At 40.7% G+C, this 23,511-nt stretch overlaps 1 protein-coding gene and 1 long non-coding RNA gene across 8 annotated transcripts in view; one reads left to right on the forward strand and one right to left on the reverse strand.

The window, feature by feature from the left end:
• The window catches only part of mtcl3b (MTCL family member 3b), a 30,094-nt gene extending 6,810 nt beyond the window's left edge, over nucleotides 1-23,284 (forward strand). Inside the window, exons 1-7 of one of the 7 annotated variants that reach the window (XM_073939361.1) lie at nucleotides 5,643-6,397; nucleotides 7,539-8,430; nucleotides 13,462-13,691; nucleotides 16,214-16,612; nucleotides 16,769-16,836; nucleotides 18,022-18,886; nucleotides 21,481-22,563. In XM_073939361.1, coding sequence (XP_073795462.1) covers nucleotides 13,548-13,691; nucleotides 16,214-16,612; nucleotides 16,769-16,836; nucleotides 18,022-18,886; nucleotides 21,481-21,672 — 1,668 coding nt within the window. In that variant the 5' untranslated portion in view covers nucleotides 5,643-6,397; nucleotides 7,539-8,430; nucleotides 13,462-13,547 and the 3' untranslated portion in view covers nucleotides 21,673-22,563. Of the gene's footprint in view, nucleotides 1-1,874; nucleotides 2,100-2,297; nucleotides 2,457-2,538; nucleotides 2,605-2,922; nucleotides 4,478-4,499; nucleotides 8,431-12,161; nucleotides 12,439-13,461; nucleotides 13,692-16,213; nucleotides 16,613-16,768; nucleotides 16,837-18,021; nucleotides 18,887-21,480; nucleotides 22,564-22,661 lie in introns of those variants that run through there. The other 6 variants (XR_012398716.1, XR_001797383.4, XM_073939360.1 and 3 more) reach the window with 6 other exon arrangements.
• On the reverse strand, nucleotides 1,518-21,561 carry LOC141380565 (uncharacterized). The gene is made up of 2 exons (XR_012398790.1): nucleotides 21,459-21,561; nucleotides 1,518-4,123 (listed from the first exon to the last, which is right to left on the reverse strand). It is a non-coding gene; the product is annotated as an uncharacterized lncRNA (long non-coding RNA).
• Nucleotides 23,285-23,511: the final 227 nt, after the last annotated feature.

A 23,511-nucleotide genomic window follows, 5' to 3' on the forward strand; every position in this document is an offset into this window, starting at 1 on the left:
TTTAATAACATTTTATTTTTATAAGGGATTTTTTTTATATGGACTTAAAATATAATAACAATATGTTCTGGTATTTATTGTGATAACAATATTAATAATGACAATCATTTATATGCATCGTCAAGAGACAAAAAAGTCCCGAACCTAAATGTATACGTTTTCATATATTTTTTAATAAAAAAAAAAATACACCAAATGTTTTCAACCTTGCTCCTGCATGCCTATTATCCTGCTGAGCTTAGCATCAACCATAAACAAACACCCTCACCCTGAAACAGCTAATCAAGCTTTTCAGGATCATATAAAATACACAAGCAGATGTGCTGAAGCTGGTTGGAAATACACTTTGCAGGGCAGAGGGCCTCCAGCAGCAGATCTCAAGATGTTGGTGTTGTGATCACACACTCTAATGTTATTTCTGTTTAATACCTACTAGACTCTAGGGGCGCCATCACACATAAACAACATACTGTATTTGCATTACAGAGGAAAAGAAGTGATGGAAGAAAGATGATAAATTGTTCAAACATGAGGACAATAAACAAATGCGTGTGGCAATATATAGATTATTTGTGTTCAAGTAGTCCCAAGTATTTTAATAAGACTTGGGACCGGCCACTTTATTAGGTACACCTGACTAGTACCGGGATAAACCCCCTTTTGCCTTCAGAACTGTCTTAAACCTTCGTGGCATAGATTCAACAAGGTACTGGAAATATTCCTCAGAGATTTTGGCCCATAATGACATGATAGCATTACGTAGTTGCTGCAGATTTGCCGGCTGCACATCCATGATGTGAATCTCCCGTTTCACCACATCCAAAGGTGCTCTATTGGAGGCCATTTGAGTACAGTGAACTGATTGTCATGTTCAAGAAACCAGTCTGAGATGATTTGTGCTTTATGACATGGTGAGTTATCCTGCTGAAAGTAGCTATCAGAAGATGGTACAACTGTCATAAAGGAATGGACGTGGTCAGCAACAATACTCAGGTAGGATGTCGCGTTGACACAATGCTCAATTGGTACTAATCGGCCCCAAGTTGTCCAAGAAAATATCCCCCACACCATTGCACCAGCAGCCTGAACTGTTGATGAGGCAGGAAGGATCCATGCTTTCATGTTGTTGATGCCAAATTCTGACCCCACCATTCGAATGTTGCAGCAGGCATGTGATTGGCTGATTAGACATTTGTGTTAATGAGCAGTACCTAATGGCCGGTGAATGTATATTTATAATGGAAATCTAATTGATCTAGCCTCTATCGGTGTATTGAATACTGTAAAATGTTGATTTCTTCTTCATTCTGAGATTTAAAACCACATTGGGTTTCAAAAAAACATAGTTTTGTGTATTTTCAGTACTCGAGTGATTATATACTATAAAGTCGTGCTACTGTAATTGTTTAACTTAATTTCCAGACACTAAGTCCATTAGCAACAGAAGACATACAACAACAGAACAATACAAACCAAACAATATAGATTAAAAAAGACGTGCAATGCTTCCTCAAAGGTGACTGATAACACACATCATTTTTAATGGTCTACAGAACAAACAATCCATACAATGGCTTGCCTAATTAACCTAGTTAACCTTGTTAAGCCTTTAATTGTTACTTTAAGCTAAGTACTATATCTAGAAAGTTCTTAACAATTATTAAAACTATTATGTTTAGAAAAGTGTTAAACATCTTTCTATTAAACAAAAATTGGGGGAAAAAATAGGGGAGCTAATAATTCACAAGGGCAAATAATTCTTTCTTCAACTGTACACCAGTATAATGCAAAACAATAAGATATCACTAACCCCTCCACCCATCCACCCACCCATCTTTTATTCTTATTAATAAGCATGCTCTGGTTTTTCATAGAGCACGATTGAAGAGATGCGGACGGAGATGGAGGAGATGCGCGACACCTTCTACGAGGAAGACACGTGTCAGCTAGATGAAATGCGGCGTGAGCTGGAAAGAGCGAATAAGAACTGTCGCATCCTTCAGTATCGACTCCGCAAAGCAGAGCGTAAACGACTACGCTATGCGCAGACCGGAGAAATCGACGAGGACCTCCTGAGGAGCTTAGAACAAGATTTAAAGGCAAGTACCCATGTTTTTATCTGGCATTCAGAGATAGTTCATGATTAATTATCCGTCCCCCAGGGAATTTACATTTAATTACTAACTTGTCATTTATCCAAAAGCATCAGTGCATTTATTACAGTCTCCCCCGAGTAACCTAAGGTTAAGTGTTTTTCTCAAGAGAACAACAATGATATTTATGATATTTAACCACAGGTTGCCAAAGATGTTTCTGTGAGACTCCACCATGAGCTGGAAAACGTGGAGGAGAAACGAACAAAGACTGAAGATGAAAACGAAAGGCTGAGACAGAAACTTATCGAGGTGGAAGTCACCAAACAGGCCCTGCAACTTGAGCTAGATAAGGCCAAAGAGGTAGGGGGGATACAAATGCATCTAAATATGCTTTAATATAACTATATATATGTATACATAGATATATGTCTGTTGTATCCAGTCTCAGAAACGAAGAGGAAGCAAAGATGCACAAAAGCCTGAGAGGAAGACCCAGACTCCTACAGAGGTAAGAACAATGCAATAACGTTGATCAGTATGTGGTCGTTTGTTTTAAGCGATTAAAAAGTGATGAAGTTTCAAGGTTATGCCATTATTTGGAAAGATATATAAAGTATTAAAACAAAATTTCAACCAACAAAAATTGTATTCACCCAAAAATAACAATTCACTCACCCTTGTTTGAAACCTGTTGCAAAGAATAATGGAAACCTGTAACCAATGACTTTCATGGTATTCGTTACAGGTTTCTGTGCATAAATATTGACCTTTTAAATGTCTATTAAATGTCTCTGAATCTAACATCCACATACCTTCAACACAACAGGAGGACAGTGAGGACCTGAAATGCCAGCTGGCCTTCATTAAAGAGGAGGCTACCTTAATGAGAAAGAAAATGGCAAAAATCGACAAGGAAAAGGACCGCCTGGAGCAAGAACTTCAGAAGTATCGATCCTTCTATGGGGATTTGGATAGCCCTCATCCAAAGGGGGAAGCTGGTGGTCCACCCACTACAAGGGAATCAGAACTGAAACTCCGCTTGCGGCTGGTGGAAGAAGAGGCCAACATCCTTGGACGAAAAATTGTGGAACTGGAGGTCGAGAACCGTGGTCTGAGAGCAGAATTGGATGATCTTCGTGGGGATGAATCCTCTAATGGGGGCTTGTCCGGTGCGGAAGGAGGAATAGGGCGCGAACAGGGTTCAGAGCTGTCGGAGCTGAGGCAACAACTGCAGTTGGTGGAGGATGAGGCCGAACTTCTGAGGAGGAACCTCGCGGATGTAGAGGAACAGAATAAGAGAGTGACAAGTGAGCTGAATAAATTGCGCTTTAAAGAGGGTACAAGGCATGCTTCAGGTAGTAATGCAACAGGTTCCAATAATGGTGGAGGAGACAGCTCCAAATCTGAGGCCTTGCAGGAGGAGCTGAAGGCGGCAAGGAAGCAGATCAATGAACTGAGCGGGAAAGTGATGCAACTACAATATGAGAACCGTGTGCTGCTTTCTAACATGCAACGATATGACCTAGCATCTCATCTAGCCGTGACGCCACGTGACAGTGATGCAGAAAGTGATGGTGGTCCTGCAATCGGAGGACGTAGAGGAAGTGATGATGACTCTTCCTCATCTCGCCTCCCTCCCCATCGAAAACGCGAGGGTCCAGTTGGAGGAGAAAGTGACTCGGAGGAGGTCCGCAATGCTCGGTGCCTCACGCCAACTCGTTCGCTTTATTCTCCTGAATCTGCCCGCCTCCTCTCACGCTCCATACGGGACAGGCAACAGATGATTGACATCCGTGCTGAGGCAGAGCGATTGGGACGGACCATTGACCGTCTTATAGCCGACACTAGTAACATCATCGCAGAGGCTCGGGTCTTTGTGGCTAACGGCGATCTTTTTGGTCGTATGGAAGATGAGGATGATGGTGGTCGGATCAGAGAGCATGAGCTACTCTTCCGCATCAACTCTCAAATGAAGACCTTCAGGAAGGAGCTCCAAGGGTTTATAGACCGGCTGGAAGTCCCAAAACCTGAGGAAAGAGATTCAGAAGAACCATTATCTGTGAGTCTGGCAAGAATCTGTGTGTCTATGTGAAGAATATGTATTGTTTGTGTGCAAAAATTAATGGTACGCTTTAAAGCCGGTGTCCTGACATTCTATTCTACCCATCAGATTACGCTAGCAACACTTTATTTAAATGGTTCTGAGGTAGGGGTTATTGATTAGGTAGGTTAGGGCAATATTACAGCTTCATATCGCACTACTCCAAATTGACTAATATTTACACTGGTAGCAAATCTGATGAGTAGCATATTGCGTCATCAAAATGTGCTACCTACTTTTTGAATGGGAGGCAGAACAATCTGACAAGGTAGGACAAATCGTCAGAACACCGGGTTGTCCAGAATTGTTTCTGCAGGACCACTGTTTAACAGAAATTAGCTCAAAACCTAATTACCGAAACAGCTAATCAAGTACTTCTTCACACACTTCACAAGGTTTACTCTTAAAAAAAGAGTATCTTTATAGACATCAGTGGTTCCAAGAACCTTTAACATACAAATAATTTTTCCATTCCACAAAAGGGTCTTTCTAGTAGTAAAAAACTATATAATTTATCCCCACAAAAATGGTTCTCTTCAGAGCTATTTTCCGAAAGTTCTTTGGGAAACCAAGTGTGATGCTTCTTTGGTGTCACTATTGCAACATTAAATTTTTTTGACCATTGGAGTCAAAATTTGGATGACATTGGTCCTTCTGGAGCAGGATTGGGCACTTCTGCTTCATAAAATAAAACTTTGGTGGAAAGCTCCTAAAGCACAGGCTCCCAACCCATTTCAGCAGGTATTTAGGCCCAACCTGGATCAAATGCACCTACCTGTCACTTTCTAGCAATTCTGAAGACATTGATTAGCATGTTAAGGTGTTTGATTAGTGTTGGAGCAAAATTCTACAATAAGTGCCACGGTCACACTAGAGTTTGGGTACTTCTGTTGAATGGCGTTGTGAAAAGGGCTGGGATTAAGTAAGATGATTAAACATTAAAAAATCTGGTCCCTATTTTAAATTTCTGTCCAGAGTGGTCATGTTTTGATCGTTGATTGGTCTCACGCAATCACGTGATTTGATTTTGCAGGTCAGAGTTCACCAAGCTAGAACTTTCCAACACAGCGAACTTGGGCTGGAACAATGAATGGATTAAATCGATTAAAATCGATTACTACAAGCGTTGGCAACAAATTTCATAATCGACTTAATGTGTCGCGCGACATGGGGACGTTTGATTATTAAAAACAAAACAAAACAAAAAAACAGTTTAGTGGCAGTAAAGAGCAGAGTGAAAGCACTCTGCCTCTCTCGCGCACTGATACAGAGTTTGGTGCCTCATAGACAGGGTTGAAGAGGAAGAGAGTTCAACAGCTGGGTGCATCACTAAAGAATCCTACTTTTGTTCCGTTTTGAAGTGAGGACCGTAAAGTTCCTGGTGCTGATGTTTTACTTGTTATCCAGCTTGACAAGCAAGACCAGTTAGTGTTAGCTTACAGCGGCAACTTAAAAATTTAAACTCAAGACGTGTCATATTATCACAATTATGCAGTGTTTATGTTTTAGACATGTAAATATACACAACTACTAGCAGAACAGTACATTTAGAGTTTGTAAAACACACCAGGGAGTCTAACAATCCATTCAAATATAATTTGCAGATGTGATTCATTCATATCAGACAAATGCGCAAGCTTTTTTGAATAAGGGGTTGAAAATGAATGCTCTTCTTGTTTGTTTGGTTTTTTTATCCGATTCATCAATTAATCGAAGAAATTATCAACCGATTAATCGATTATTAAAATAATCGTTAATTGCAGCCCTACAGCGGACTGCAAAACTTGTCACATGAGCTTGCGTTTCCGGTTCTTTGCGTTCACATGCGTATGAATGGAAGTCTATTGGGCGAAAAGTGCAGTGTGACCGGGGCTAAAGTGGACCACTGTCCTAAAGAAGTTTAAGAAAGAAGTCTCAAACACAATTACTTGAGGGCTACAGGTCTACACAATTTTTCTCCAACCCTAACTAAACACACCGGATCCAGCTAATCAGGGTTTCATGATTACTAGACTTTATTCAAAGGTGGCCCTATACCCTTAAATAATGCACTATTCGAGGGAGCATCCATGTGTAGTGGCGTCCAAAATTATTTCCGCAAGATGGACCCACAGCAGAGTCCTTTGTTTGTAGGTCTCTACTTTGTTTTATTACTAATAGACATATGGGAAATTTCAGAGACATCATTATAGAAACGTCAGCAGGTTAGAGCTGGTTACTAAATTTCATAACTCAGGCTCATTCTGAAAATGTTTCTGGAGACCAAGAATTATGTAGCCGAAGGTACATACAGGTACAGCGAACGCTACGGGGCGGTTTGTCGCCATTCATTTTGGCGCTTACCGGCTGACTGCTTACCTTCATGTGGATGGCTTTCCCGCTGCAACCAGTTTATCCAGTTAGCTCATCGTATACGTTGCCGGACTTGAGACGCAGAGAGGAGCTGACCACGACACCGATGATGATCAGGGTTTGAGTCCGGGGAAGAGCGTTTCCAGATATCAGATAAGACAAAAACAGAATCCAAAAAATAATCAGACAAGAATCACCAAAAATCAGACAAGGGCTTTTTTTTTCTGGACAGCTTTTGTAAATTTTTGGTTGGGTTTAGTAAAGTAAGCAGGTGGGCGGTGGGTCAATTGGTAAAATTGGTTGGGTTCAGGGAAGGAGGAGGGTGGGTCAGCCGATTGGCCGGTCGCCCAGTCAATCATTCAGCCAGTTGGACAGACGGTCATTCAACAGCAGCCTCTGGTGGGTTCACATGGGAACAGCACGGGCACAAACGGCACTCGTGAGAGGCATTTGAGATGCGAAAAAGAGCACAGCTTCTCACTGATTCGCGTAAACAAAAACTGCAAAAATAAAGTACCTCCCGGGACTTATTTCACGGTTTCCAGAAACGTCCACAGGGCTACATTTTCAGAATGAGCCTTGGTTAAAATCTCAATATGTATGTGGTCCTTCAGGATTTGAGTCTGAGACCACTGTCCTAAAGCCTTCCCTGCTGGAAAATCCAGCTGAAACCAGCCTAGGCTGGTTGGCTGGTTTTAGCTGGTCAACCAGGCTGGTTTTAGAGGGGTTTTGGCCACTTCCAGGCTGGTTTCCAGCCATTTCCAGCTAAAACCAGCTTGACCAGCCGAGCAGGCTGGGAGCCCAGCCAAAACCAGCTATGTCCAGCTTAAACCAGGCTGGTCAAGCTGGTTTTAGCTGGATTTAGCTGGTTATTTTCCAGCCTGACCAGCTAAGACCAGAGTGGAAATGACTGGAAACCAGCCTGAAAGTGGCCAAAACCCCTCTAAAACCAGCCTGGTTAACCAGCTAAAACCAGCCAACCAGCCTAGGCTGGTTTAAGCTGGATTTTTTTAGCAGGGTAATGGACAATGCAGACCTTTATTTAAATTCAGCATTTAAAAAGAGAATTAAATTACAATGCACTGCAAACTAGCACCACATATTTCAAGGTTTATTTCCTGACTGCTTGAACATTTAACAAAGTAACAGAATAGTTTTATAACTTGCCAAGAATTGTAAACTATGCAAATAGAAAATGTTAATGGCCATAATGTCTGAACCTTTTTCTCTTTCTTTCTGATCCTGTCTTCCCACGCACCCTTGTTTTTTAATGCATGTTTGTTAATCCTGTCGATTATTCACCCCAGATGTTTCAGCCCATCATTTTATTCATCCTCATCCTAGTGTTGTTCTCCTCGCTCTCTTATGCCACCATTTTTAAACTTGTATTTCTTTTTACCCTCTTTTTTGTCCTGTGATTACCATCCTTCCACTCATTAGCATAGTTTCGCCCTTTGTTTTCGTTTGTTTGTCAATGTTGTGTATGTCACCATGGTCGAAGAATCTCAGGATGGTCACTTTCCAAGCACAGACAGCACGCTTAAGCACAGAAGACTGCATAAATGCTGGAGACTGTTTTACCCAAATCACATATATATGGCTGCCGTTGGAAGGTACATTATCAAGAGTTTTATTTTTGCAACTAAAGACTACTATACAACATCAGAATATCTGCGTTTGTGAAGACATCAAGACCCTTAAACCTCTGGAAACGGCATTACCAAGAAGGCATTTATTCAGAACTATGGCTACAAGTCACAATGATGCTTGCTGTGCAACCAAAGATTTTGCAATGGAACAGTTAAGAAACCATTTTAGGGTATATCAGCCAGAATTCCAGTCACATCAGCTGGAATGACCGCCTGTCAGAAGCATGCAAAGGTGAGTAACTAATGAAAAGTGTTGTTGTTTTTTTATCTTTCGAGTGAGATGCTAATTTAGCAAATTTAGCTAATTAGGCTAAAAGTGCTCCCGCCAGAGCAGGAGATCGGCTTAATGGATTTTAAAACAAGGTAAAACACAACTGTTTAACTCTAGATGAGTTGTAAAATGGACCTACTTTCAAAAAAAAGTTAGCATTGGACTGAAGAAGCAGGAATCTTGGACTGATTTTCAAGAACAACGATGTTGCATCAACAGATATAGAATACAGATTATATAAGGTTGCAACTTGAACCTGAACCAAAATGTTGCACATAAATATTCATGTGACATGCTAAAGAACAGCTGTGGCTTGCTTGTGGATGGAGTCCAAAGCTTTACCTTAAGTGATTTTGTACATGATATTAGTATGCACAAATTACCTTCTCTATTGCACCAGAGCAGGATCAGTCTACTGCTGAACGTGCTCCTCATGCCTGCAAGCATGTCACAGAGCGGTTGGGATATATTGCCCCATGATGATCAGCAGTTTGAACATCAGAGCTATTTATGAGTTTATTCAGATTGATGGCATCTTCAATCTCAGTCTTAGAAGACGGATTTGAGCCTTCTTAAGTAATTGGCAGATGGAAATCCATAATGAAAATCTGTGGAAACACTGAATTACAATTTATTGTGATTACAAATATTTGTTTTGGGAGATAACACTAAAAAATAATCATATTTTTTAGAGCAGGTTTCTTTTAGGGAATGTTTAGGGAAACTTGCCAGCTAAAAGAACACTGCGTTTCTTATATTTCATAGTTTTTAATGATCTAAGTGTATTGGCTGCTTCCGAAATCGCATACTTCCATAATTCTTTCTAAAAACAGTATGTGAGAAGAGTAGTATGTCCAAATCCCTATCTGCACCACTGCCTCGCCCTATAATCATTTAGTGAGGGAAAATTAAATTGAGAAAAGATTTTGGGGTGGTATGAGATGAATTTCTTTGCGACTTAACATGCTTAATGTAATTATACCTTTTACTACTTCATACTATTTCAGTTGTGTTCAGAACTGCGAAACTGTATTTTTTGAAGCATGTTGATATCTTTATGAAAAAATATCTTTAATTTGTTGATTGAAATATTTTCCACATTTTATCACTTGCCTGTTATAAAATATAGTTGGATTGAAGGGGGCCGCACAAAAGTTGAAGCCGCATACCCATCAGTAAATGTGCAGTTGCGCCCCTGACTGTTTTTCAACTGTGAGCGTACAGTGCACACATGCAAAAACGCGAGGCGCAGCAGGCGGTTAAAACGTGAGGCACGCAGGGCGCATAAGCAGGATGCAAAATGCTCATGGCCATTAGTAAATCATTCAGTTCGATTCGTAAATCGTTAGTTCAATCAATCGTTTAGTGTAATCGGCCCCTAAAGGGACTAAACCAAAGAAAATTAATGAAAAAATGCAATATATACAATAATAATCTATTTATTATGGACCCACCGATCACTAAAGCAGTCTTTAAAAAAAGAAATAAATAACTGTACAATTCATTTTAGACAAGCTTTTAGTTGGTCAATAAAAAAGCAACATGTCAACAATGTGCCTTAAAACACTTTTTCAGACCAGCATGGGTTGTTGCTAGAGCGGATACGTTTGCGGCCAGAAGTTAACAAGAATTATTTCTATTAGTTATTAAATTTCTCATTTGTTGTATTTTATTAACGTCTACCCCCACCCCAACCCTAAAACAAACCGTCACAGTAATTTAAAAACAGTTGTTGTATCGAGTATTAGTTATGTTATCTATTAAATTACTCAATAAAATGTATTTTTAAAGGGCCATGACACCCCCACTTTCAGTTTAAGTCTACTTCAGAATTTTTTCAAAAGATGCATGATTAATGGGCGTGGAGCTCAGCGAGCATAGGGCAGGAGTGGGCGTGGCCAGCAGGGGAGAGAACAACTGCTGTTGACACTTAGCTCACAAAATGAGACACAAACCGTGAGGAGACGCATGAGTTTATAGTTCACAAAGTTAAAATGCAAAGAAATAAACAGTAATTTAATGCCCTGCAACATTTGTTATTCGTAATATTATATACACATAACCATAATTTATATCATTATAAAGATAAGTGTGTTCATGTAAACAATATAAATGAGGATTCTCCCTCAATCCCCGGGTCTATTATAGATCTGAATGCAGACTCAGTGCAGCAGGTCTCCTGACCTGCCTATTTTAACCATTAGCCCTGCTGGTAATCTGGAGGATTTAGGCAAACACAGCAGCACAGTGATGTGTCTGAATGTGAACGAACTCCTGATAAAAGTCAACGTCCGCCATTTTCCAATTCTCGCACTGCTCTCCCGACAAAAATGTTTGCAGCACACACACAGCTTTGCTGTATGATCGGCCCAGACAAGATCGCGGGGAAAAAACATGCAACAAACCCCGTGGATCATGGAAACAAACACATACGAGCCTTCATGAACGGCTACAGCGTGCCGTGGGTCCGTGACTCCGTGTCTCACAGCTTGCTTGAAACTGGCAGGTCTGTCTTGCCTTCGGAAAGCATGTGCTCTCATGAATAATTAAGCAGCCGGCTCTTCTCATAGGATAAGAAAACTCCGCTATGAATAATAATGAGAAACCGACGCGTCATCATTGCACTTGCAGTACTGCGCCACGTCGCCGATTTTGATCCCGCCTCAAAAATCATTTTAAACCCGGAAGCTGAAATGAGCTGACAAAAGCTCAAAATTATCCAGTTTTCCCCACAATTAAAGCTGACAGGTGCTAACATTGTCTTAACTGATGCTCAACACACACAAATCTGTTAATATATAAAAAAAAGTTCTCCAGGGTGTCCTGAACCTTTAACACCCTTTAACCCCACCCCAACCCTAAACCCAACCCTCACAGTACTGTAAAAATATTAATTATTGTAATACAGTGTCATAAAAAAATACTGCTTTATTAATGTGCATATTGCACTTCCGGCCTGCCGCATACCCGATCTAGACTTTACCACCAGCATGCCCATAGGCTATGCAAATGCAAATTAAACAATGTGGCTCAGGATGTAAAACTTGACATCTGGCCCGGCAGAAACTAGCAATAAAAACTTGCGTGAGACTTGCGCCATATTGTGCCAAGTCCCACAGTCTCTCCATCTCAGTGGCTTTTGCTTTGTTGTTTTCTTCCTGCATTATTGTGCCCGGAAACTATTTGAGTCAGCGGCCAATATTAGGGCTGAACCATCGGCCGTCTGTTTATTGCGCAACAGCCTCATGCGTCAAATAAATACAAGTGTGAGGCGTCCATTAGGAACCGCGGACAGCACACTTAGTATCTGCTAATTCCGTCGGTGGTATCTTAAAAATAAAATGAACAGTGTTTTGAGAGTCACAAATAGCGCAGTTGCCTGTTGGCATTAGAGGTTGAAACAACTGGAAAAGGAGTCACAAGACCACAATCTGCCAAGCCCTAAAAGCAGACTAGCAACAAGGCAGTTTGACAGAGATAGGGGAGAACTGGGCATTTTAAAATAGACATGTAAACACTCTCCTTCTGCCTTTGTAATTTTAACCTAGAATGTCAGTGACGTCGGTCTCCTGCATGGAGACCATGAATGCTGGAATAAATCTGACATTATGACACCGGACACCTGGCAGGTCTGACGTCGCAGGGGTAAATACTTTAGTGACTATAAAGCCCCAGGGCCCTCTCAGGACTACAGTTGTTTACCCCCGAGCTCCGGACAGGGCCATAGGGCCGGACAGAGGAAACATTTAGGATCTAATACACAGGATTTTTAACATCACGCTGTGGGGTACGAACATCAGTGGTCTTTCCACAGTTACACGCAGGAGCAGTCAAAGGGGAGGTGGTACTGAAACAGGAGTGATCTTCATACATGCGACAAATCTGTACGTGAACAACATACGTACGTTCTGGAGCAGCTGTTTCAGAGCATCGCAAGTTTCTGGAGGAACCAATAATAAGATCTAACTGGTAAGGATTGAGAAAGCACGTAGGCAAGAACAGAAACCTCTACTTTTAAATCTCTTAAAGTATGAAATAATTGCTAATAACTCTTTTGAAGCTACAGTATTTCACTTTTCTGTGATATTTAACTTGGGTTGACGTTATTAGATCTCCTAACATGAAGAGTCTTAACATCCTTACAGCTTACACTATGTATTTAGGTTACTACCTCTTGTGAATAATTGATGGAACGGTCACTTAAATATCGTTGGTAATAGTACTATTTTAATCAGTTACATTTGTGTTCAATAACAATACATGCTTGTTGTAAAGAAAACACATACCAACCCTTTATGTTTTAAAGCTTATGATGTATATCGCATGGTGTATAAATAGTCTCCGTCCTTACATCATCTGGCTGTTCATTGCGGAAATTCAATGCCTTAAACTGGGTGTCAAGTTCCCTTATACCTGTCGTAAATCAAAGCTGTGCTGCAGAAAATCTCAGTGACGTTACCATGGAAAGGATGCTACTATTTTAAGCTTACCCAAGCGGGTAAAACTTCCCGCAACTGTTTGGAACTTTCACCTCATCCTTAGCCCAAAAGAAATGGTAAATCTCTAGACTAAGTGTTTTTAAATCTTGCAAGGGGAAACCGTTTACTCCTACCGTGCCCTTGATTAAGATAGATCAGGCTCTGGGGAGACTGAACATGATATAAAACTGACTTCAAAATCCCTGAAGTCCCTTTAGGTAATTTGAGCATGTCTAATGAAGTTGGTGTCTAAAGAACGTGCTGACAATTTTGACAGGTAAGAGCTACTTTGAAGGACAAGGAATGCATATAGAAAAGCGTCAAGAGTTTTAAAGCAGGTGTCCAGACCACACAGCTGGGATTTTGCTTCCTTCTACGAGTCTATCTGAAATGCAACAGAATAAGATTTAACTTGAAAAAACAAACTACAAAGCCACGGTGGAATCCCCCAGAAATACCGAACTACTCTCTGTTTCTGTTTCTCAGTGATGAATCTCTTTTTTTGTCTTTATAGAGGTCTTGGTGGACTTTCCAACGTGGTCACTCCAGTGACCTTTCAGAAATTGCTGCATAGGTTTCTGAGCGCTCATAGGCTAAAGAATGGCCACATTGGAATTGCACCGTGGGCTGGAGCCTGGGACTTGCGTGTGGGGTGGAGAGAGAGCTGACCTGCCTGACAATTTTGACTCAGAGATGCAGGAATGGGAAGATCAGCTACAGGATATGCAGAAGAAGATTGAAGAGGTGAGACAAACTTTCATCTGCAGTGATGCTAGACAAGATCGACTTCCATCCTTCTCTATATGTAGAGTCCTTATTTAAAAATGTCATTGACTATAAACACTGCATTTGTTTTTACTAGTTAAACAACTGAGTTTTCCCATTGCTGAATCCTTTCAGACGATCTCTGGGTCTGACAGGAGCAATATCAGCTTAGCTTAGCATAGATCATTGAATCAGATTAGACCATTAGCATCTCGTTCAAAAATGACCAGAGTGTTGATAATTTTCCTTTTAAAGATAGATAAATGGCTGAATCTGGTGGAACTGGTGGAACAGAGGCCAACTAATGGCGTGCTGTGCAGGTAAACCTCACTTCTCTAAACCTGACAAATGCTACAGGTCATGGTTTTTAGCCTTCTTGTTAGAGCAACCGACTCCCATGCGGAGTGTCGCCGGTTCAATCTCAGCTCGAGGCGAGTTGGGTGGTGCAAGACTGGCGGGGTTATATTGGTGCCATGAACTACATGGGAGTGAGGTTTAGGGGGGTGATTGTAACAGAGGCCAGCTAGTGAAGTGCTTTGCAGATAAACCCCATTCCTCTGAACCTGAAACGGTGCTCTAGCGACTAGGGCTGTACAATTAATCGAAATCCGATTTCGATTTTGGCTTTTAACGATTATGAAAAACCATTAATCGAGATAAACGATTATTCCATCACATACTGCCCCCTTTCCAGTTGTACACGTGTGAAAACTCTTTGCCTCTGCAAAGCTCAGTTCCACGTGAAAATGACTAAAAGCATGTGCTGTAATGTAACTTTTGCAGCACGGGATGCGCATCATTCATATTTTTAAAAGCGCAAAAGAGCACGTGCTGTTGTGTGTGTGCGCGCCGTGCTTAGCCTCGGACAGATAGCGTTTGTGTGTGTGTTTGCGCGCGTGCCGCGCTTAGCCTTGGACAGCAGAGCACACACACATCTCACGTGTCAGAGCGCAGTGTTTAGTGATTATTCATATTAACCCTCATTTGTGTAATAAAGAAACAAGTTGAGAATCAAAAGACACGAGAAAGAGAAACCATATCAGAGCCGCACTATTCTTAAAATGACAGGGTGCGGTATTCCTGCTGCTGCCGACTGTTTTTTTATTAATTAATAATAAAATTGAAAATACAGTGAAGATGCTTAAAGCACAGTTTTAACATAACAGATTTAATAACTCATTTCTAATAACTGATTTCTTTTATCTTTGCTATGACGACAGCACATTATATTTTACTAGATGTTTTTCAAGATACAAGTATTCAGCTTAAAGTGACATTCAAAGGCTTAATAAGGGTAAATAGACAAGTCATTGTATAACAGTAGTTTCTTCTGCAGACAATCAAACATATGTATTGCTTAAAGGGGCTAATAATATCGAGCTATTAAAATAGATTTCAAAATATTCAAACCTGCTTTTATTCTAGCTGAAACAAAACAAATAAGAAGAAAAAAATATTATAGGAAATACTGTGTAGAAATCCCTCCGTTAAACATCATTTGGGAAATATTTATATATAAAAATAAATTCACTGGAAGAGGAATATGTTTGACTTCAACTGATAATCGTTTTGAATAATCGTGATTACAATTATGACCAAAATAATCGTGATTATGATTTTTCCCATAATCGAGCAGCCCTACTAGCGACAGACACTAGAGACCATGGACTTTAGCCTACTTGCTAGAGCAACCGACTCCTATGCAGAGAGTTGCTGGTTCGATCCCAGCTCAAAGCGGGTTGGCTGGTGTAGGACTGGCACAATGATGTTAAACAGTGGTTGAAAATTTTGCAACCATGGAAATGATTCACAACTATTTTCAGGCACTTTCAGATGCTAATAGTCTTATTTAATTCAGTGATCTATGCTTAGCTAAAAGATCTACCGCCAAACCCAGAGATCATCTAATTGTATTCAATGGTTAAACTCGACTGTTTAATTCTAGGGGAGATGTAAAATGGGTCTATATTCCAAAACAGATCTAACATCAATGCAATTTTGTAAATACTACAGGCCACAGAGTTGTTGATGTTTTGATAGTGGCCGCTAAATAAGATTGCGTTTGACTGAAAGAATCCTGACCCCCTGTTGCCTAAATTGGCTGCATCTCTTGGATTTAATAATAGTTGCTTTGCTCTCCATCTGGAATCATGACTTTGACAGATGTTTACTAAACCCAAAGGGAAGTGTCAACAACCCAAGAACGTACACAAACTCTCTCTCACACACTAAAACACACAGAATGCCAAAGCATTCATGTTGAAATAGGCCAATCAAGTACGTTCCTATTGGTGGTTGAATTAACCCCTGGGCAAGTAACCCCCTTCCCTCTGTTTGACCCTTTTCTAATGGAGAAACCGCATGTTGTTTATTCATGCAGTAGATTATGCAAGTTGTATTTGCTGACTTGTGCATTACAGATATTTTTCTTTTATGTTGGTGAGCAAAGAAATCACACTTCCCCACTGCTTTGTCTCTAATATTGTGTATTTATATTTCAGTTGTATAATGAAGTGAAAGCCAGAAGAGAAGCCAGTGAGTCCAGCACAAACAACAAAAGTCTGGACATTACATTGCTACCAGTCAACTCTCAGTACAGCCAACAGGCCAATGGCTATCATGAAGCTCATGGTCACCCCAGCAACAATCTCATGATTCGTCGATGCAATGAAGTAAGAGCGGATCCTTCAGCTATGCAAAGCCTTGGGTTTCACCACTCCAGTGATTACTGTAATGGCTCCAATAATTACATGCTTGATTCCATGAGCAACGACAGCCATTATCCTGCCAGTTGTCACGATTATGCAAGGAAAGATGCCACCCTACAAATCCTTAATGGATACCTCCAAAAGGGCCAGTATTTTGGAAAGACCCTAGGAAACAATGGGGCTCAAAATGCAGTGAGTATTTTACGATTGATCAATCTCTCTGCATCAAGAGTATATTCTTGCATATATATATATATATATATATATATATATATATATATATATATATATATATATATATATATATTCACCTTACTTACCATTATAACCCCTCTTTTTTGCACTTAGAGCCCCAAGGTATATCCAGTTACAAACAGTTATCAAAATAACATGAAGACTAGTCCTGTGACAAACAGGTAAATCATTCTCCGAATCCAATACCAATTTGAATCTTGGTCTTGTTTCTAATCTAAATATCTAAAAATCTTAAATTTTGAGCATTTTCAAGACGAGTCAGATGCTTTGTTTTAAGTAATAATAAGTTAAAATTAAGTGTTTTTTTTTTTTAAACAAGCTCAATTATTTGCCAGTCGGAGGTAAGCAAAATTACCTTTGGAACAAATAAGAATATTTCACTTACCCCCCTGGCAGATTATCTTGCTTGTTTTAAGGAAAAACTCACTTAATTTCGACTTAGTATTTCTGAAAACGACACAATATTTTAAAATTGTCTAGAAAATCCTTCTTCATTTAAGATATTTGGACTACAACAGGGTTTTTCAAAGTCTAAGACAGTGGGCCTCCCTTTTGACACAACTTATCCATTGGTGCCCCCCTCCTCCCAAACACACACACACACATATGTGTATATATAAAGACACAGACAGATGTCAGACTGTTAACTCACTTTTATCATCTATTGCTTGAAAGTGCAATTATTTACAGAGTAATAAGAAGTATTTTAATATAACGTTTTTAAAACTAGGATGATTGTTCAATATGAATAGAACAGATCCAAGAACTGTCCATCCCAGTCAAAACAGTCGAAGTTTAGCGGGTCTCATGCTGTCATTAGCCAAAATATCTTGACAAACCACACATAAAGGTCATGGTTCATCAGCTGGTCCTGTCCACATAAATCCTAAACTCAAATACTGATCATCATATCGCCGTCTTTTGGGTTTAAGCCCTGAACTTGAAGGCTTTGAATCGGGGGGTCTCAGAAACCGATCCATTGTATTAGCAGGCATATACCTGTATTGGCGGGCTTGCCAAACAGAAGCGAATTCACAGCTATGGCCTTCTGGGTAAAAAAGGTTTTCTTATTTTTGACGTGTTAATTTTTTTAGCTTTGTTTAATTAAAACGTTTAAATATAATAAGAAATACATATAATAATTAAACTTAATAATTATATTTTTATTATATAATATTTTTTCCCGCACCTCCCCTGACATGCTCTGGCGCCCCCCAGGGCGCCACACTTTGAAAACCCCTGGACTAGAAACAAGACAAAAACTCTGCAAGAAACGCATGATTGTGGTGTTTCTTGCTTTTGGTGATGCTTATCTATAACTACTACTACTTGTTTTATCACTCCAGGACTGCCTCTTGTGTAATATCGGATGAGTTTGAGGAGGTTGAGAACAAGAAGAACAAGAAATCAAGTTGGGATGACTGCCAAACCCGCCATGTTAGCTGGAAAGAGCCTGTTTCATCAAATGACCTCCCACCCAAAACTTCCAAACTGTCAATCAAAAAGAGAGATGCTTCACCTGTAAGCTCTCGAACCGCTTACCAAGAATCACCACAGCAACCTGACAGAAAGTGCCTCTTGCTTGACAAGAAAGCTGAAAGCCCATCTGTGTTGCGCAAGTTTGGTGCCATGTTGCAGGAGAATGAAGGGAAAACCCTGATAGAGGATGGCCTTGTGACCAAAGTTGTCTCCAATGATCCTCCAAGGCACACAAACACTCCCATTTGCCAGAGCAAGTTTGACCCCAAGCGGGTATCCACACGTCCCGTGCAGAAATGCCTCACAGACTGTGATGTACTGGCAGCAAGACTGGAGCCCAGCCAGGAGCAGCCTCGGGCAGCTGGTCCTTCTAGAAACCTCCTGAATGGAGACAGAGACAGTGGGAGGGGTGGTTGTACTCTTGAACAGCATGGCCTGTCCTATAACTTAAGCCCATCACCGTCTCACCTTAAATCGGGTTATCAGAAGGTACCTCCAGGGTCTAAATCCCACAAAGCAGGCTTCCAAGGGGAGGATCTACTTTCTGAATACCAGATGGTGGAGAGCATTCTTAGAGCAGGATCTCAAAACTTAAGTAAGGTACAGGCAGGGATCGGTGTGGATAGAATGAGACAGGGAAGTGACAACTTGGAGCAACTTCTGGAAATGATGGAATTGGAGAACAACAGAAGTCAGAAGGCCACATTCGCCCCGCAAATGGACACAAAGCAGGTGAAGAGCTCATATAAATATTATCTACACACATACCAAATTACAGTGCAATATTAATCTTTGTCTAAATCATGATGCAATTATAACACATCACATGCTCTAAGCCAATGTCCTGAAGAAGGTCCTGAAGAACCAATTTCCCAAAGTGTTCAGTTAAGTGTTCCACCACACCAAGGGCCTGTACCATTAAGCCAGATTAGCTGGTTAACCAGTCAAGTTTCAGTTTTGTCTGCACCAATACTGGGTTAATTTAGCTTTGCATTGTAAGAGACCCTGGCAAGAAAGAATAATTAAAGATGACCTACCTTTATGGTACCTAAATTGCAGGTTTGGTGCAATGCACTAGGCATGGTTACCTTGAACCGAACCAGAAGTGCAGTTGTCCCCCCTCCACTTTCCTCTGAAATCCCGCACTAACACTGCATCTTTACATTCCGAGCCCAAGCACGCTTGCCTCATCAATAATACGACTGTTCAGTTTAACAGGAAGAGACGCGCTCTCGCTTAGCATAGTGGACATTGCTCTAGTTATATCGTTTAAGTCATTTGGGATGCAGTAACACACAGTCAAATATTTTGCCGAACAGATCCACAACTTTTGACTCTCATAGATTATCATAAAGATCCTTGTGCTGTACAAATTAGAAGGTTTGGCTGAAGGTGCAGCTTAAGTGCAGCGAGGGGTTTGCATCTTTAATAAATTATGACAGTTAGTGTTCATTAAAAAGTAAGAATGATTAATAAATCCTTATGAAAGTAGCGTTGCGTCTTCAGTTTCAGGATCAGGTACGCTTTGCACTCACACTACAAGCATACCGCACCAAAGCCCAACTGAACCACACTCTTCCAACCAGGCCAGGGCCAGCCCGCTGAACTGCGCCGATTCAGAGCATTCACACTTGTCAAATGAAAAGAGAAACACGCCTGGACATGGTTCAGTTATCATAGTGTAAGTGCACTCTAAAGCATTCAACTGTGTAGTGCAAGGGTGCTCAACCATGTTCCTGGAGATCTAACTTCTTGCAGAGTTTAGCTCAAGCCCCAACCAAACACAACTAAGCAGGATCTAAAGGAGGACTTGATAATTAAAGACAAGAGTGCTTGATCAAGATTACCGCTGAACTCTGCAGGAGCGTAGATTCCCAGGAACATGGTTGAACACCCCTGGTGTAGTATTCTGAGTTTAGTGTCATCTCAATTGGAACACTAACTTTTTACTAAACAGAAATTTAATCCGTTTCCCTGAAAATATTTGTCCGATCAGTGAAATAAAGTACAAAACTACCAAATAGTACCTGTGATGAGTACAACTGCATTCACCATTAAAAGGTAGCATAATCACTTACATAGAAGAATTTTGTTTGCACAATCCAAAATAAACAAAGTAATGCAACCTCAGTGCCCAGTAGCTCCACCCCTTCCTCTACTTAAAACTGTGAGTGATAAGTTCATGAAATGTTCACTATTCCACACTTCTGAAGACTGATTTATACTTCTGCGTTGAGTGATCATCGTAACCCATGGCGCATGCCTTGCTCGTAGTCGTGCAAGTGAGTTTTTATGTTCCTCTTTGTTGAGTTGTACGGATGTTTGTTTTTCTGAACACTACCTTAATGTACAAGTAGCTAAAACTTGCTTATTCAGAGGTATAAATTGGTGGATGAGCAACAACTTTAATCATAAGGTAAACAGAAAACAAAAGTTTCCATCTGGAGCTTCTTTATTGGACTCGATACTCTTGCGTCATCGGGCTCACAGCTCTCGGCACCACCTCTACCAAGCTGACCAATCACAGAGCTTGCACTACCCTGCTGAAAAATACAGCTTAAACCAGCCTAGGCTGGTTGGCTGGTTTTAGCTGGTCGCCCAGGATGGTTTTATAGGGGTTTTGACCATTTCCAGGCTGATTTCCAGCCTGGTCTTAGCTGGTCAGGCTGGAAAATGACCAGCTAAAACCAGCTTGACCAGCCTTGTTTAAGCTGGACATTTAAGCTAGTTTTGGCTGGGCTCCCAGCCTGGCTAGGCTGGTCAAGCTGGTTTTAGCTGGTCATCTCCCAGCCTGACCAGCTAAGACCAGGCTGGAAATAGCTGTAAACCAGCCTGGAAATGGCCAAAACCCCTCTAAAACAAGCCTGGTCGACCAGCTAAAACCACCCAACCAGCCTAGTCTGGTTTAAGCTGTTTTTTTCAGCAGGGTACACTTTGTGACGTGTAGTTACATCTTTTGAGAGGTGTGCGTCAGCCATGCCAAGGGCTTTAAGACCACGCGAAGACTGCGCCAGACCAAAGGCATGCACTTGATGCAGAAGTATAAATCAGCCTTGAGTGTACAAAATAGTGTAGAAAAGGGAGCAACAATGTGATTTGGGACACACCTCTTGATCTGACTAGGTTAGAACTCAACTCTGCAGGGTAATGTGTTCTCCAGGATTGAAACTGTGCTCTTTCCCATTCTCTGCTACATATTCAGTTTTTTCTAACTAACCAACAAATAAAAAAGGGCATAATATGTTGACACAAAAATCGAATATACTTAACTAATTGTTGATCATGTATCCATGAAGATACTTACATTAAAACTTGTTCCCTTCCAGGTCCAACGTGAGTCGTCTCCTGTCCACAGCAGTAGCAATTTTTCACGTCCTGCTCGACCAGCCAATCAGCGCCGTCCATCTAGATGGGCTAAACACAACCCACCATGCAAGATCATTCACACAAGCCCTGGCCTGAAAGCCAAACGGTTCTTGAATTCATATTCGCAGCACACAGAAACCATCATCATGTGACCGACCAGGATAGAACACACTTGAACGGACACTTCAAAGGACACTTAACGGAAGAGACAAACCTTTGACATTTGTAGAACACAATCGACTTTTTTATATATACAGAAGCATCACCACAATGTGATTTCAAAGAATCTTATTGCAGCCCACTCGGATGGCCCGTGGCGTTTTACTTAACTTCAAAAGGACGATGTTTTCATTCAACTCTGCGCTGTTTGAAGTGCTTTGGAAAGAAACTCCAGTGGAGATTCTCCGACCTGGTGAACTTCTGTGCCTATGAACCCTTCATTGCCTTTTCATTTCGTTCTGCCATTTCTCATTCGGTTTTGTATTCTTTTATTCTTCTTTTCTATTCTTCCTGAGTGCTTTGTGTACAGTGCATTTCATGCGGTGTCATGTAGGGCATTTTTGTAACCGTATACAGTGCGCATGTATGCTACACGCATAACATGTATTTGAACATACATGGCAACGACTTCTTGAGCCTTATCTATTATGCATTATCTGTACAGGTGTGTGCAAATGTTTTGATGTTCTGTCCATTTCGGTCCTGCATTAGTGCTTCATAATATTGACAAGTCATAATGGCTCATGATATTTTTATAAGCCTTATTTGACTGCGCCTGACGTGGGATGTAACTATGTAATTTTTCTTTTTTGCGGGAACATGTCTGTATTCTCCAGCCTTGTAAAAAAACAAACGCCAAATGAAGTGAATTAACCTTTCGACATCTGTGACAAGTATATGATTTCTTTTGACCATATTATAACGACGAAATGCTTTTGGAATGTTAATTTAATGTTGTGATATGATCCTTACAACAACAAAACAAGTGATGCTTTGTGTTTTCCCTTTCTCTGGATAATAAACACAAGTGCTTTGACAATTTAGCCCAATCTGAAATCTTGCTTTCTGGATTTAGCGCTGATTGCTAATGCTACCGCTAATCTTCCTTTTCTGCTTTGTGTGCTGTTACTTTTCCTTGCAGTCTGGCTAGCTGGTTTTCACCTGGTGGACAGACACACAACAAATCCGCCGACTCATGGAGTCTCCTGAGAGTCATAAAGACATAGGATTGGTTTCTATTGACTGGACCACATGACGGGAATGTGTTAGCATCCACTCTGAACACGGCGCTAACCACATGTTCCCACAACCATCCACAGTAACTGTTGCAATGGCATGCAGCATGTATTCTTCAAACTAAAACGTGGCAATTCCCGCTTCATCATTCTCTAAAAACCAACATAATGTGCTTCACGTCAACAGTAAAACAGCCTCTCTTTAATTAGCTCCTTGTTAAGCAGCATTAACATCGCTCTTGCCCTATGTTACTAAAAGCTATCAGGAAGCATCCTATTCCTCATTCAGAGTCCTAATGTAACCCACTCTTACTGAGCTTTGCTCTCTCTCTCTCCCGGTCACTCGACCCGCTGCTGAAATGTTGCACCTGTGCCTGAAATAGGAAGCGTGACGTTGTTTTGGTGCCAGAAATCTTAGACCCGTCAGTGGAGGGCTGAGGGGGGACTATGGTGTCCAGGGGCCATTTCTTTCTCCCTTACTCTGAATCTGTACATGTAAATGAGTAATAAAGGCTTTTCTGCATCATAATGAGTCCCTTGAAGCATGTTATGGTATCTTAATGAGATCTTTAGATGTTTATATATGACCATAAAACCACAAGAAGGGCAAATCTTTTAAAAATGAGTACTTTACTTCATCTGAAAGCAGATACATAAGCATTGCATTGATGTGATATATGATATTTGGCCAATCAACAAGTAATTAAACATCTGTAATCAGGGTTCTCAATATATATATATATATATATATATATA

Source organism: Danio rerio, chromosome 23 (genome assembly GCF_049306965.1).
Source record: "Danio rerio strain Tuebingen ecotype United States chromosome 23, GRCz12tu, whole genome shotgun sequence".
NCBI lineage: Eukaryota > Metazoa > Chordata > Actinopteri > Cypriniformes > Danionidae > Danio > Danio rerio.